The 16,611-nt window shown below is 34.1% G+C and overlaps 1 protein-coding gene across 2 annotated transcripts in view; it reads left to right on the plus strand.

The window, feature by feature from the left end:
• The window catches only part of Spec2 (CDC42 small effector protein Spec2), a 70,447-nt gene that overhangs the window by 50,386 nt on the left and 3,450 nt on the right, over positions 1–16,611 (plus strand). The window contains exon 3 of one of the 2 annotated variants that reach the window (XM_073077169.1): positions 16,113–16,228. In XM_073077169.1, the coding sequence (XP_072933270.1) occupies positions 16,113–16,228 (116 nt within the window). The remainder of the gene's footprint in view (positions 1–16,112; positions 16,229–16,611) is intronic. The other variant, XM_073077170.1, reaches the window with a different exon arrangement.

Below are 16,611 nucleotides of genomic sequence, written 5' to 3' on the forward strand. Positions count from 1 at the left end.
CTTACGTTCCCCAGAATTTTGTTTAATATATCGAAACATTGATAGCTATTGCACTTTATCTCGATGGCTCTCGAGATGAACAAGATAACACGTCACTCAAGTGAGAGGCTGCATGGTGAAGCTTGACACCGGCCGTGATGTGATCATCACGATCCGTGATAGATTAGGATTTCTCTTTAGTTCTATCTTGATCTTGGGTTAAGTGACTTGGCGGATTACTCGCATGATTTTGGCTAACTAGACTTCGATCAAATATTTATTATTAATTTCTCTATTAGTGTGTGGATATGTGGATATGCTATTCGTTTTCTAAATGTTTAAAGTTATCAAATAAATTATTATATTTTTTAACAAAAAATACAACCGACTTCTATGTCACTACACAGTTAAAAATAATTGAAATAAATGTTGGTTTAGTACATATTTCTGACTTCACTCTTTTTAGTGATAACATACTCTATACATAAATAAAGATATTTAATGAAAAAATTTACAAACGCACTAGTCGCCCCTACGATTTTTGATAGTTCCTCTCGATTTCTCGAGTCTACCATCATCAAACCCCGATTTCTTTATTTCTGGTCCTCTGAAATATCTTTTTTTTCAACAAAAGAAATCATCAAAAATTTTTCAAAATCGACGAAGTTATCCGCGAACAAACATAAAAAAACAAATATGCGGTCGAATTGAGAAACCTCCTTTTTTGAAGTCAGTTAAAAACAAAATCTAATCTTATTAAAAACAATGAACTGAATACTGGAAAGCAAGTAATGTATCAATTCAATATTAAAAAGTTGTGCACGCGGTGAGAAATGAAGACTTAGTTTTTTTTTTTTTTTTTGTAAATTTTGATAGACATTAGTTACTTGGTTCGACTCCGGCGGCACCACCGCCACACCTACTTACCAGTATGTAAGATATACATACGTGTGTACAGCACTTCCTTCTGGCACAGATTGCTAAAATAAATAATCCTATTGATTCCTTTTTCATACAACTATTATATAATATTATATAGTTAGTTAGCTATAATATTGTATGTTTTTTTGGTATGGTCATATAACCATACCCAAAAAACTACTTATAAAAAGTACTGCTAAAATCAAATCTTAATACTCCTGACACGATATATTTCAATTAAATATATTAAAATTAGACACAATATTTGCACATATTAAACTCTTATGTATATTATATATTCACTTATCATTCCGTAATTGAATAATAGACCAATACAGATGCAATCTTGAGACGTGTGTTGATAGCTTTCACCATAACAGTTAACTAAGTTGTCAGCACATCGTAAATCTGCATTAAGACATGCTTTCTAATTAATATTAATTATTATACGATGCAGCAGTGGTTAGAAACTCAGTTTGTCAGTAGGAGGTCTGAAGTTCGAACACCGCACCTATGATTTTTCGAATTTTGCGTTTTATAAAATAATGATTACTTCCTTAAAGGAATGAACGAACGAAAACGAAGATGATTTTGTATTTTTGATTTGCATACAAGATGGACTAGAAAACAATTGAAATTTGTCCTCATATCACTGTTTTTTTCACTGTAAGAAAATTTAAAGAATCCTACTTAGAAAATAAAAATCATGTAGGTATGGCAATTTTTTATCAATCAATAAAGTTTTAATTCGTTTTGATTGATTGATATTATTTGTAACTGAAATTCCTTAGATCACGTTCCCACAAACGAAACACACCAAATTTAGCAAAACAACATGTCTTCAACAAAAACTACGGCATTTACGATTGCCATGTTGGTAAACCCAGTTCCTTATTGGACCAATGTTTGCACCAGCTTGGCGTAATTGGCCAATCAACATACAATCACATCGCGCGCTATCATGCAGTTTTTTAGTTAATCAATGTTATTGGAGATCTAATCATCAACCGATTATCGACCCAATTTGACTTGGGGTTTCATTGCAAGGTGGTTTTGATCTTAAAGCCATGCTGTCAAAATATGAGTTCATTTACCCTTAGGAAAATCGTAAAAAATTAGAGACATATCCTCGCGATATTTTCATACACCTTTCAAACAATTTATAATAAATATGAAGTAGGATTCGAACTTGGACCTCTGTGCTGAATGGCCAGAATTTACACCACCAATTTTAACTTATATATTGATATTTTTACTGTACATATTTAAATATTACGTATTTGTAGTTACATTATTAATAAGACATTTATTTTGTATGTTATTAATAACTTAAAATACAATAATCAAGACTTGTTACGCAAACTACCAATGAAATTAATTATGCAGATACATTTATATACAATCATTTAAATCTACATATTAAAGCAAATCATTAATTATTATAATGATTGATAAAATTAATATTAAATAATATACTTTCTTGATAACTCTCATATATAATTGATTATACACAATGAATATATAACTGTGATTAACCTCAATCTTTGATTGATGATAATCTTTTGGTTTCTTAAGCTATTGTAAGTTTAGCATTTTTTATAATATAGAAGTAGTAAAATAACATGCATTCCACTTGATGGTATAGCCGCGCCAAACTGCTAGTCCATTCTGAAGTTGTTTCGAGCAGGTCTAATCATACAATTTGCTATGGCGACGCGATTCATTTCTATATTCAGAGCAGACCAGCAGTTTTACGCGGACTATAAGTGGCTACTTCTGGCATAGACATCTGTCATATACCCCACATAAGAGAGTCTTGCGATCAGCCACAGATGCGTTGTTACTCCTGATGGCTAAACTGTAACGCCTCGGATAAGTATGTCTGATACCTTACCACACCCTTTGAACAGAAAAAAGGTGTGGCAGTGCGGTGGTGGCTCTGGAGTGGAACCACAAAAGGCTTTCCTTAGATGATTAGTCGTTTTACGAAGCAGGTTTAAATAATATGGTTAGCTTAAGTCCACCATTAGAACTGCAAGCTCATTCGCTTCATTATCATATAAAAAACAAAGGGAGAATCGTAATGAAGTGACGCAACGTAACATCAGTCTTATATCACCGACGCTTAAGATGCATTTGTTCCGATTGGTTACGCACTGTGTTATATAAAAACGGTTCAAGTCGTTAGTATGCCAACACACGTGCGCTCCAAATTCGGACATGGCTAGTCTGCGATGTATGCGGTTGGTGACCATAATTACTGCGAGAAAATCCGGACGCTAAACGTCATTCCTTAATCATTTTGTAAGACCCATTCCGGTCGTAGTTGTGAGAATTTACAAAGACAATTTTATTGCGTTTCCTATTAAAGTAAACAAACAGAAGTTCGTCCATAAGGATAAATATTTCGAAGGCAAATCTTTATTTCTCATTTTTCAACAAAGTTTCACCCATGATTTACAATATTTATTCCATTTAGTAAATTATTTATTTTTTAAATAAAAAGTACCTACTGACCTGATTTTCTTTTAAAGCATATAAAATACAGTATAAATAAATGTTTTAAAATTCTGAAGGTGACGAATATTTATAACTAGATGCATGACGAAAGAAAGACGCATAACTGTGTAACAACAATGACGTAAACAAAATGTATAATTAAACTAAGCATATTTTATGCTCACTTTAACAACGAAACAAACATAAATAGTCATTGAAAATTATGCCTACCTATATAGTTTCATAAAAATAAAACATATTTTTTAAAGAAAGAACTGATTAAATATAAAAGAAAAATGGAACGGAATAGAATAAAATATGCAGAACGAACAAAGAAAAAAACAACGCCCACATAAAATTATAAATATAGTGTTGCTATGCTACTAAGCTCTATAAGGGTAAACACATTGCAATGTCGAGGCCCTTTTTAGCGATCAATAAAAGATTATAATTTATCAATATTTACAACAATAGCTCGACTTAGTATTGAGATATCAAAATACGTGGTCTCTCGCGCGTCCATTTTATCTACTTTTACCGGTCAAAATGTTAATTAAATTTATTACGTCGCAATTTATTTGTTTTATTGTTTCTTTTTTCTTTAAAATTCTGCTTTAAATATTACTTACCTATTTATTATATTGCATACGTTTTATTATTACATGTTTTATTTTACTACGTTTTAGAAAACCCAAAGGTTTTCTTTGTTTTATAGTTTTCTTTTTTTCATTAAAATGTTTTATTAATTACTTTAATTTTATTATTGTAACCTGTAATGTTTTCAACATTTATTACTAAGTAAAAACAATAAATGAATAATGACCTCTTAAATCTCTCTTCAGTTTAAAACCCTTAGGTATAAGAATTTGTACTAGAGCATATAATAAGTTTTGAACAATATACATAGATACCTTAAACCTTACATAATTATTGCCTAGTACCAATTGTAGGTAAGGGTGTTGATTCTTTCCATAAAGAAAACTTACTTCAATCGTTCCACTTTGGTCCCAACGAAAAGTGTACCGCGACATGAAAAACCTATCTTCGTAGAAAGGACGCATCAAATTTTAAACTTTTTTTTGGGTTGTGATTCAAAATTTCAAAACCAGGAGTTTCGTGGCGAACCTTTACACAATTGAAGGTGGTAGAACCCTTTGTGGTTCGACTTCGGTGGCACCACCACCACACCTATTTCTTCCTAATTCCTATTTCTATTCTATTCCTAATGACAGTGTTAGGCGCTGCTGTGTTGCGGTTTGAAGGGTGTTGTAAAGGAGACAGACTTTTGCGAGGCGTTCCAGCTTAGTCCTCCGGGGTAGCGGCGAACCTGTAGCCCACCTCAGGTAGGAATATCTAATCCTATCTGGGGTTGATTACAGATGTCCATGGGCGGCAGTGGCCACTTACCATCAGGTGGACTGCATGCTCGTCTACTACTCCTATATCATAAAAAAAAAACAATATTCCATACGAGAGGTTATTCACTTGTATTTTTTGTAGCATTTTATTATGTATTCAAATTAATGAATACACAACACAATAAAAAGTATTGTGTTTTTATTGTATTGTAGTGTATTCAAACGTCGATTGTTGATTCAAATTTAGAATAGCGAAGTCGCCACGTATCCCCGACGACTCGAAATAAACTACAAGTCGCCGTCCTACTCATACGTGACTCATCCCAGTTAACGCACTGCAGTACTGTCACGAACAAAAGTTATAGTTTAAAACATTGTTAATGTAACTTAGCGCGCCTGTACTTCCGTTTATGCTACATTTTTACGCAGAGAAACAAATTGTAGAAGTAAATATAATGTAGACATGCTGGAAATGTCATTTAGAAATACCGTCCGATTAAAGTAAACGGAGTTATTTTAAAATTATAAACAAAGGAAAAGGCGAAAGTCACTGGAAAGGCTGAAACTCTAATACTACTTTTAGCCTTTCCAGTAACGATAAGAAAATACGAAAAATTTCAACTGCTTCTTTAGGTTTTCAAAAGTAGGTATACCTATATATTTCTAAAACGACTAAAAAAATACAAAATCACACGAAATATGGAACTCCCACTCGACGTATTTATGTATTTTATAGGATAACTTAGCTTTTTCCTTAGTCTTATTTAAATAACTAAGTTAAAACTTCTGTACGCGATACTACCGACAAAGTTCCTTTTCCTAGCGCATGTGCGTACGACGTGTATGACAACGCGGATGTACGCACACATCCGAATAGTTTATAACTTTTATAGCTTTAACAAATACTAAATCTAACACAACTTTTTTATTTTTTATAAATTGCGCACTATGTCGATTTGTCATATTGAAAATTTTTGATTTATTTCGTCCCTCCGTCTACGCTCTACATAAAATATAAATGAATTAAAATGCATGTATGTATATGTTAACCTTATTGGCATTTTATTAAGACATAAAACTACAACATAATGGCCGACCCTATTTTTATAGGACTTACACAAAGCTAGAGGATTTTAGACTACTTCATTGGGTATTATAGTACCCAACACTTCACATTTGGATCCAAAATCTAATACAACACGAAATATATTAACAAAGGACTCTTTTTCTAAAAATCAATAACCAAAGTACCTATACCTTTTAATATACCTTTACCAAACCCATTAGCAGGGCTTTAATGGATCCATTAGCAGCGATAACTTGCACCAACTATATCTCATAGCGTTTTCCCTTCGAGACTAAAATTAGTTCTAGACTTTCCACATATCTATATTTCTCGTTAAAATGTAGGTCTAATCTTTCTAGAGACTTTCTAGACATCATGCAGATGCTTTCCATCAGCAGATTAAGGCCAAGGTCTCGTTTATAAATGAATTAGGCTTTCCCTGACACTTACGTAGGCTAGATTAATTGTACGATGAATATTGTGTATTGCTGCGTTTTATCTAGATGAGACACTTAGTCTAGGTGGTCTCGGAGGTTTATCAAAATGCTTTCTATTATTATTTAATAATGTCAGCACTTGTTGAGCCATTAGAATTTACATACCAATTTCAAAAATAATTTAAGTTTATGGGATAAGCTATTGTCTATTTGTAAGTAGTATATACCTAATAGTCACTGTTTTTTTTCTGAGTTCTCAATTCATATTGATAGTATCTTTTAATTTTTATTATTTTTGAAATAATGATTGGAGCAAATATTTTTGTCGAGGATTTAAAAAAAAACAGACTCCACCCATAGATAAGTATGACTGCACCCTTTATAATCATGATTGGCTTTATATGTAATTCTTACACATACAAAAATAATTTTGTGTTTGATGTGTGTGTGTGTGTTTGTGTTTGTCGTGTGATGTGTGAAATGTCTGTAGCCTCAAAAGCTTTTTATAAATTTTAATCAATTAAAATTTGAAAAAAAAAATCATTCCTAATTTAGAGGAAAAAAATAATTGTCAAATTGGTAGAGATTGATATTTAATATTGTTGGACCTAAGTATAAAAAATAACATATACTCTCATTATTTATCTTACCTAAATATAAAAAAATAACTTTCATTATTTATCCGTAGAAAAAATGTACAGGAAAGACAAACAAAGAGAAAACAACCCAAAATAAACATGAACGAGATAATAACCCATAACACAAACAAATGGTTAGTGTTCGCCGCTCATCAGTTTAATTTGTTGAGAACGGATCAACGATTAACTGACCCATTTTATGGTCACCTAGCGGTGGGAGTTAATGGCCAACATACCCCCACAATAAAAGGAAGGAATAAGGATTAAAAGGATAAGATTCGAGTACATTAGATACCTTGTTATTAAGATTTTTTTAAAAACTTCAATGAATATAATTGTTAGTAGCAAAAAACTAATAAAAATAAATGTAGTGGTGCCTTCGGAGACGAACCACCGCCACACCTCGCGGCTTTAAAATATTACCGTACAGCTCATAAAAGGTATTTTTCCAGGAGAGTCAGTTTAAAGTTAAACAATGTTTTTGTTTTGAGATTTTTAATAAATTAAGTTATTAAATTAAATAATGAAAAATACATTATAGATACAACCATAGTATTTAGACTCATTAAAATAGGAAATATTTTGGATTAAATTGCACCTTTAACAGAAAAATGAATTTTGAGTTGTGCGGTTATTCTTGCAAAGCAGCGACCTATTTCTGCATTATAACGGCAATGTCAAGCACTGCTGTGTTTTGGTTTGAAAGGTAAAAGAGGGTCATTTATAATAACATGAGTTATTTTAGTTATTATTCAGTGATTCTAACGGATGTAGGCCAACCTCGAACGGAATTTCAATATTATTGAGGTTTTATTATACACGAGCTTTTGCCTGCGGCTTCGCTCGCGTTACGAAGTAATATTATTAACTAAGAAGATTTATACAAACTTTCATCCCTTATTTTATCCCCTTGGGGGTAGAATTGATCAAAATCCTTTCTTAGCGGATGCCTACGTCATAACATCTACCTGCATGCCAAATTTCAGCCCGATCCGTCCAGTGGTTTGGGCTGTGCGTTGATAGATCACTATGTCAGCCAGTCACCTTTAAGTTATATATATTTAGAAGATATTTCTCTAGGCAATGATCACATAATATCAAGTGAGCTGTAAGTTCGTTTGCAGATTTCATATGGAATCTAATTTTATGATTATTTCTGCCTTCATCAATATTTGCGTAGATTGTTAAATATGTCCTAATTCTTACGATAATTGGAATATGATGAGCAATTATTTCTAGAAATAAACTACATCATAATATAATTCGCCAGTTTCATAACGCTACGAACATTTTTAGCGAGCGAAGGTATAAAATTTACTTAAATCTATGCGTGTCACTTAGATGAGTAAAATACATAGATCGATCACTTCTAACAAGAAAGTGTAACCAGTTTTGAGAATTGAAATTGTTGCGTAAATAAAGTTTGCCACGTCTCCGTTCTAAAATAAAAAAGTGTTTGAATTACTTATTTATTACGTAAATTACGTAGGATTCGTTATTTATACGTAATATTTTTCTTAAATGTTTTTTATTTGTCAAGAATTCAAAAGATAAATGATAAATCATCAGAATTTATTTGTGGCTTCACTCAACTTCAAGGCGGTGAAGTATCTTTCTATTTTAGTTATCAATGGCGTGCCATGCAAATCCAGGACAGAGCAGGTCATATGAATAAAGGGCTTGACTAAACAAAATTTTGTTTACATTAATTTCAAAGCACGCGCGATCATGATGTTGCAACAACTCAGGTACTTTTATGATAATAATAAGACCACAGGAGGAGCTGTCTGGTGTAAATGGCCACTGCAGGGCCACTGCAGCCCATGGCCATATCAAATTGAAATCCTTACTTTCTTACTAATCCTTACTAATGTTATAAATCCGAAACTAACTATGTCTGTCTGTCTGTCTCTTCTTCACGCCTAAACCACTGAACCGATTTTAATGAAATTTTGTACAAAGATAGTCTGAGACCCGAGAAAGAACATAGGATAGTTTTTATCCCGAAAATCCCACGGGAACTAGGGATGGCAATCTAAGATCGATTAAACGGAGAATCGATCTTTTGGACCAAAAAGTCGATTATTTTAATAGATATTATTAAGATTTGAATCGTAAACTATGTATTTGATCAAGTGATGATCTTTAGCAAAGTTGTCCGTGAGCCCACGATGGTTTCAGAGTTGGTACAACCAATTTTCGCCAGATGGCGCCACTTTCATTCCAATGAAGGCACGAATTTTCAGTTTTATGTCTGTTAGTATGTCATATTATTTTCATTTAAACGCGGGCGAAGCTGCGGGCAAAAACTAATAGGATATAAGTTATTAGTTTTCATAGGTGTTTGTTTAAAGGTTAATTTGTTAATGTACTTATTACTAATTAATAATTTGAATTTTAATAAAGTACTTGTATCTAGATATGCCTATCAAGTTGTCACCTGGCTTATCCGAATTACAGTTATAATAAATATATCTAAAAATAAATAATCACATTTTTTTATTAATGGAAATCAGCAGATGGTAATGCGGCAAATCTCGTACTACTACGGTTATATATGTACATATATAAAGGCCCCAGCAATTAAACTTAAACACAGCAACGCTACACTTAGCTGTTAGGCGTCACATCATCATCACTGGGACGTCTTACCCTCCGGGCGCACATATATTGCGGCAACGTCCACATAAGGGCGGTGGGCAGGAATTTTGGGTGTCGAGGATACCCTCTTTGCCCGGACAGATTCTCCAGCAGAAAGTGATCATCCAAATTGAACGAAGCAAGATAACAATCATTTGCTTTCATGGCTTTTTCATTCTTACTTATATGCTTACTTATATGTAAATACTTGTATGCCCCATTCTAGTTGTAGAAAATAGAAGAATAAAACCTATCACACATATTGTCTACATTTACATCAGCGCCTCGATGTGGCAAGCGGTGGTTTATGATGGTAAACATGCGATACGGTAATTAATCCATCGTGAAACGCCATGACGACCTCTATGCAACGTGACGCAACTCTGCTGAAAATATAATTAGAATGATGTCCATGGGCTTGTATGTCCCTTGATATGAACAGCAGTAAAATGTCATATATATCGGGAAGATTTCAGTCGTAGTTCCCAACCTCATTCGCTGTCCTACGACGTGCTAATAAACCCGAAGTATAACTCAACACTACCCCAAAATAGAAGCAATAAAAATATAAAGTTAAAAATCGAGATTAAATTCATACAATAAAACTAAACTACGTAAATATCACAAAGAAACATAAAAACCGGAGAGTTATTTAAAAGGTCCTCAAGGATGTATAAGCAATCCCCATATCAATATGTTATGAAGAATAGCAATCCCCATATCAATATGTTCGTAGAGCCCTTTGTGGTTCGACTTCGGCACGACCGCCACGCCTATTTCTTGCTGTTCTGGTTTGAAGGGTGTCGTAAGGGAGACATACTCTTCCGAGGCGTTCCAGCTTAGTCCTCAGGGGTAGCGGCGTATCTGTGGCCGACCTCAGGTAGGAATATCTGATCCTATCTGTGATTGATTACAGATGTCCATGGGCGGCAGTAGCCACTTACCATCAGGTGGACATCAGTAGCCACTTACCATCATGCACGTCTGCTACTCCTATATTATAAATAAAACAGTATTCAGTATTTTGAAATAATTGTGACGTAACTGGTATGTGATGAAAATCAAATAATTGTGGCACGAATGACCCGGTATGGAACGAAATCGAGCAAAATATGTAGCAAAAAAAGAAATTTTAAATAATCTTGACAAGTATGCACAATGCACATACTCGCATAATATGTAATGTACCTACTTAAATTTTGGTATTATTATACCTACCTACTTGTGTTACATATTTCCTTTCTGATGACCTTCAAATACCGAGATAAAAAACCGAACCGAGTTAAAAAATTTCGTTCGAATTTTTTTAACAAAAACTTCCAGTGGTCTTATTTAAGTTACAATCTATTAAAAGTATGTAGGTTGACAAAAAGATCAACCATCTTTTCATAGATAAGTATAGATATCTCACCGCCTTGTAATTGAAAGAAGCCATTAAATGTCTTAAACGGCTGACGATTCTGTCAGCCAAATGGCATTAAATAATGGCTGTCATTGTGTAATTTACGCGGAACAATGCCGACATGGGCAGTTAAGTGATGCAAAAACACGAAATCGAAGGAAAAGTACGGAGAAATATCGTTTCATTCGTAAATGATCTAAAAACTACATTTTTATATATTTTTCAAACACGAAAATAGATGACAGTGACAATTTCAATTGTCAAATCTGGTTACATCTTGTTAGGAGCGAGTAATCTTTACTAATCTATGCTTTTCATTTATAATTAAATTGCACAGATTAATTATTGGTTACATAAATTCCTAATGGCTTACGTTATTTATATTGATTGTGTAATCGTACGGTCAATAAACCACAATTGGAATGATTAATTGGAACAATAAATTAAACAATGCAAAGATCAAATTACATTCAACAACAAACTGTGAATTTATACTTCCATTATATTATTATTGTGAGCTTCATCATTTTGTTGACGTACCTATGTATTTAATTGCAAAGGTTTATTTGCTGAACAAAGGTAACAAATACATACAAGCCAAAATAGACGTATTGTCTGGATTTGAATATTGGAAGAGACCTATGTTCAGCACTCGACGAATACTGTCTGGTGAGAGAGAAGCGATATCTTGATGTTTTATACTACTGATTATTTATTATACTGCTACCCTTTTTCGTGGGAAAACCCTTCATGTTCCCCTCGGCTGCGAGGGCAGTGGAGAGGATATACGGACTCTTACCGGCTAAAACCCCACGGTGTTCCTCTGAACGCCCTTTGTCGGGACCACGGGTACGCTAATAGCACTCTCGTCCGCGTTACTACTGCGTTATTACAACTATGAAGTATTCTATGTAACAATAGGTATTTATTACCTATTCAGGATTAGATACGTTAGTTTACATATTGCATGTACGATATATTTTGGTAAGAATAATAAAAGAAGAAATGTTCCAATGGTAGTAAGGAGATGTCTGTTGCGGGCCTGGACGTCTGAGTACGTACTTATCTTTGTGTCTATTCCACGTCTATACACAACAAGTACCTTTACAGAGTATAGAAAAGGTTGTCTTAAAATATCATAGGTTTGTTAACTCTCCAGTGATGAAAGAATTTCTACCCGACTACGGTGGTTATATAAGTAAAAATATGTGTATGATTTAGGGATGTAGCATTCTTTGGAATAACACATTGGATTGTTATAAAATTTTGTAGATACGTTGTTAAGGGTTGAGTAAAAGACATAAATCGATACCTGAATTCGTCTAAATTGCAGAAGTAACATAGGCTCCCTACTTCCCCTTTCAGATAATTGTTTTTAAACAGTCGGTTTTTGTTTCTTCCTTTAGTAAATAAAAGTTATTGAGGCTCTACGCCTTGAGTTACTAGCCGTAGAAGCTCAATAACTTTTTATTTATAAAAGCTGTGTCCATATCATAGGAATATATTTATCGAGAGTATTATGATTGCAAGATTCCGTCGACATTGTAACAAGTACACTTTATTAAGTAAACACGTTTGGTTAACGATTTCGCGTGGTCCCCACTCCACGGCACTGCGGGACGAGTGCCGTCGAGGACCTTCAGCTGAGGTCACGACTACATTAAGGACCTGGCATTGAACTTTGAGTGCTGCCGGGGTGTAACTACAGTAAAAGTATAAAAAAGTTGTATAAACAGTGGCGTTTACTCTACAACTTTTAGCTGAACGTACTGCATATGTATTGCTAATTTAATTATGCGTTTATATTTAGGTACTAAAACTAAAGTAAATATTAAAACTTTTCAAAAATTGTTGAAACATGGATCTATTGGTTGAGTTCTACAATTTATTAATCCGATAGTTATAAAGATCAGTCTGATTATTCTGATATTCTGATTTTCTGGATATTTTTCTTTCCTGTTGAAATGAGTGATTCCTAATAAATAATGTATGAGCTGAATTTGAAAATTATTGGAAACTTTACAAACTTTATCATTAACTAATTATTATCGCATTGCTAGGCGCAAATATCCTCTTCGAATAAGAATGACTTAGGGCGCAGATTAAGCAACTTAAATGGTCTTGGGCCGCAGAACCGACAACAAAAAAGCGTAGCACTAGTCTTCCAGGTTTCCAGCTTCCCTGTGAATATGAGTCAAGGAAAAAAGGTTTCTTTCCTTAAAGTACCTTAAACATGAACCTAACAGTGCAATTATCGGAATTTGCACAACAACACAACAGATTAGAACAAATAGCGACCTTGCGTGTTCGTGATCGACGCTGTCAAAACACCGCCTGACTCAGCACGACTCACCGTCCTTCAGATATATTAAATTCTGTTTACCAGTCGGTAAAAGCCGTAATAAATGAGCTGTAATGACTTAAGTGGCGGCTACGGTAGCTATTTTTTATATCGTGATATAATGGCGAAACTAGACAAGAAAACGGATATAAGCAAAAAGTTAGTCACGTTTTTTGACATAACTTTGAGTTTTGAAATTAAATTAATTTTTGCACAATTATACTGATAACAATTACAACGTCATTTAAAACCTTGAAGGAATAGAAATATTTACTTGGACATATTTTGTCCACAACTTATATTACTGACAATTATTGTATGAACAACTATCATTACTGTATTTAATTAACTATTCTGAGCATAAACTAATAGTAGGTACTTATACTTTATTCTAAATTTCATTAATTAATACATTAAGTTGTGTACCATGGAAATACTTTGAGAGATTCTCTTAATCGAGAATCGAATCTGGGGCTTTTTGCATCAAAAATGTCTTAGCGTCCCAATGACAAACAAACGCGACATAAACTCTCACTCCTGTGTTACCTAAGTATAAAAACTATCTTCACATCTCGTTTGCAACCATCACACGTTCTGCTGCAAGAATGCAATACTTGCAATGCTGTATGCCGATCTGAAAGACCGATAGTCACCGGCAAGGCATTTAATGACAAGGTTAACGTTTAATCTAAGATTGTCAGATTGACACATTTTTGAATTGAAAGCGAGCACATATTTTGTTACGATAATATAGAAGTATACTTTTATTTGTTCTGGTATAATAAAAATCGGTAGTTAATCAACACAAATATAAGTGTAGCACTACTTGAGGTCAGTGACAGATACCTTTCAGCCCCTGAGAGAGTTGGCATAATTATAATGAGAAAATCTCCCTTACCACGCACAACCACACCCTAAAGCAGGACCGTTTTTGTTGACGTGGAGAATACCTTTTTTATGTAAGATTCTTACCTCATTAAAACCCAATGGTGGCCTTCCTTGGTGCTGCGTGGAGGACTCCGGGATCTCTAAAGGAACGCAACCACAGTTCTATTGGCTCATAGCCCCATCGAACTCCACCCAGATTAACATTACACTCGCCTCACCGTCTGGTGTGTACGACGGTATGCGATCACACTTACTGTCGTCCTACCCGGGGTCGCTGTCCACACCGAGGCCTTTTTTTTTTGTTGACGAGGGGGAAACCTTCAAAAGGTACCCTATGCCGTGGAAGTTTCAGGGGGCTTATGTGGGTTTATTACCGCACTAAAACCTCCCTGGTGGCCGTCCTCGGCGCTGCGTAGAGGACTCCGGGATCTCCAACGGAACGCAACCGGAGTCCACTTGGCGCGTTGCCCCATCGGGCTCCGCCCAGGTGAGCTTGAAACTCACCACACCATCTGGTATTCACAACGGTATGCGACCACACATAACGCCGGCCATCCCGAGGTTGCTGGCCGTGCTGGTTCGAGCTCCCACTCTTGCCATCCGCAACCCCGGAAGCCTCCTTTTAGTCGCCTTATGACAGGCAGGGGATACCGTAGCCCTATTCTAGTCCCAGAACTACAGTGGTACCTATAGCGATTGTGTCTTGTGAGTTCAGTGTTTTTCAAAATATCAAGTTAACCCACGGTAACGAAAATTACCAAACTCATTTGCATAATTATGTTTTGATCAAGCTTATCTAATAAGCGTAATTTCTCTGTAATGAGTTCAATGTCAGACAATGTCACGTAAACTTGTATAGCGACCTTCTAATTAGCGATCGGTCGTGAGATTGCTTTCATTACGTAGTGCTGTTGATTTGTTTAAGAATATTATGAGCTCTTGGCATGGCTACGATTGAAGCAACAAAATATCTATTAACAATGTAACCGGAGCTTTGATTATTAATATTATAGCTTTTTCTGCTGCTACTGTTTATTCCTTCTGTTTTTCTGCAGTTATGCAAACACTATTACGGGGGTAGAAACACCAAAAAATCCGATTTTGGTGGTGGTGCAGTCGGTCTACAGAGTAAAAATTTAACGCGTATATATTTTATTATTATTCCAATTCTTTTATTGTTGTTATTTTAATAATTAAGCAAACACACTAAAGTTTTAAACACTTAAATGATCGGTTTTTATATATTTATTATATTTTTATTATGAGCGTGAGAGGTAAATAGGAATAACGTTTTGGATTACGATATTTTACTAAATTTTAAATCGAGTATATATTTTTCAAAAATTGCGTTACTTTCTGCTTTCGTTATTCTTCCAAAATAATATCAGATGTTTCAATATAAGTGATATATGAAGAGAAAAGCCTGTCATGTTATAATGTCATATAAAATGATGATATACCCGTGATAAGATAACTCATAGACATCGAAAACCTTGATACGGAGAGGCTGTGTCAATCACTAATGTTTATCTACGTTTGCGTAATTTATACGTCTGTTATCAACAGCTGCAATACTTGTCCTGGACACGAACCTCCTGGAAAGGCCTAGATTGCTAGTCTAGGAAAGTTAGGTCAGCAAGTAGTGCCTAACTCGTGTTACATATTTTCCAAACTGTCCACATCCCTTCTAAATGGTTTAAGATTTATATTCATTGAATACAACCGAATTAACCGCTTAACTTGCTTTTAACTTTTTAGGTCATAATTAGGTTATATATTTTAGGTACTCCCCTTTCTATTTGAAAAATAAAAACAAACTTTATATACACAACTGTGATAATAATCATAATGATAGCATTCTATAATTAGTTATTTGAAATTGTCTTTTATTAATTTGGTATTTATTTCTTGTAATTTAATTATATTTTTTCTTTTCTTTTAAGGTGTTGATTCTTCAATTCCAGGTTCTACGGACGTGGACATGCCATCGTCCCTGCTGCATTCCATCCAGAACCAAATGCAGAGCAAAGGAGGATATGAAATGGCTTATGGTGTTAAGGTAACGCAACAATATTTTATATAACCGTATTTGTGACGTAAGAAGTTGTTTTTTTTTTCATTGAAATGACTAATGAGAATAAATGTAGTACGAAGATGAGTGGTTTTTGCGGATGATTCATATGAAAAATCAATCCGAAATAGATTTAGCCAATTTGGGAGCGATCACAGATACGGTACATTGTTAAACCCTTGTAAATCTATAAATTTTTTATCAAAGATCGAAATTTAACAATGTCTAGTATGAATAAACCATCAAATGTCGATCGTTGATACATAAAACTTTGGATAGATTGATTATTAATAATCAGCGAGTTATAATTTAAAATGATTACTTATTATATTACTATACTGGTTGTCACCAGAATTGTAGCCATCTATTTA

Source organism: Epargyreus clarus, unplaced genomic scaffold, assembly GCF_041222505.1.
Source record: "Epargyreus clarus isolate Ecla_fem2 unplaced genomic scaffold, WU_Ecla_fem_2.2 ptg000010l, whole genome shotgun sequence".
Taxonomy (NCBI): domain Eukaryota; kingdom Metazoa; phylum Arthropoda; class Insecta; order Lepidoptera; family Hesperiidae; genus Epargyreus; species Epargyreus clarus.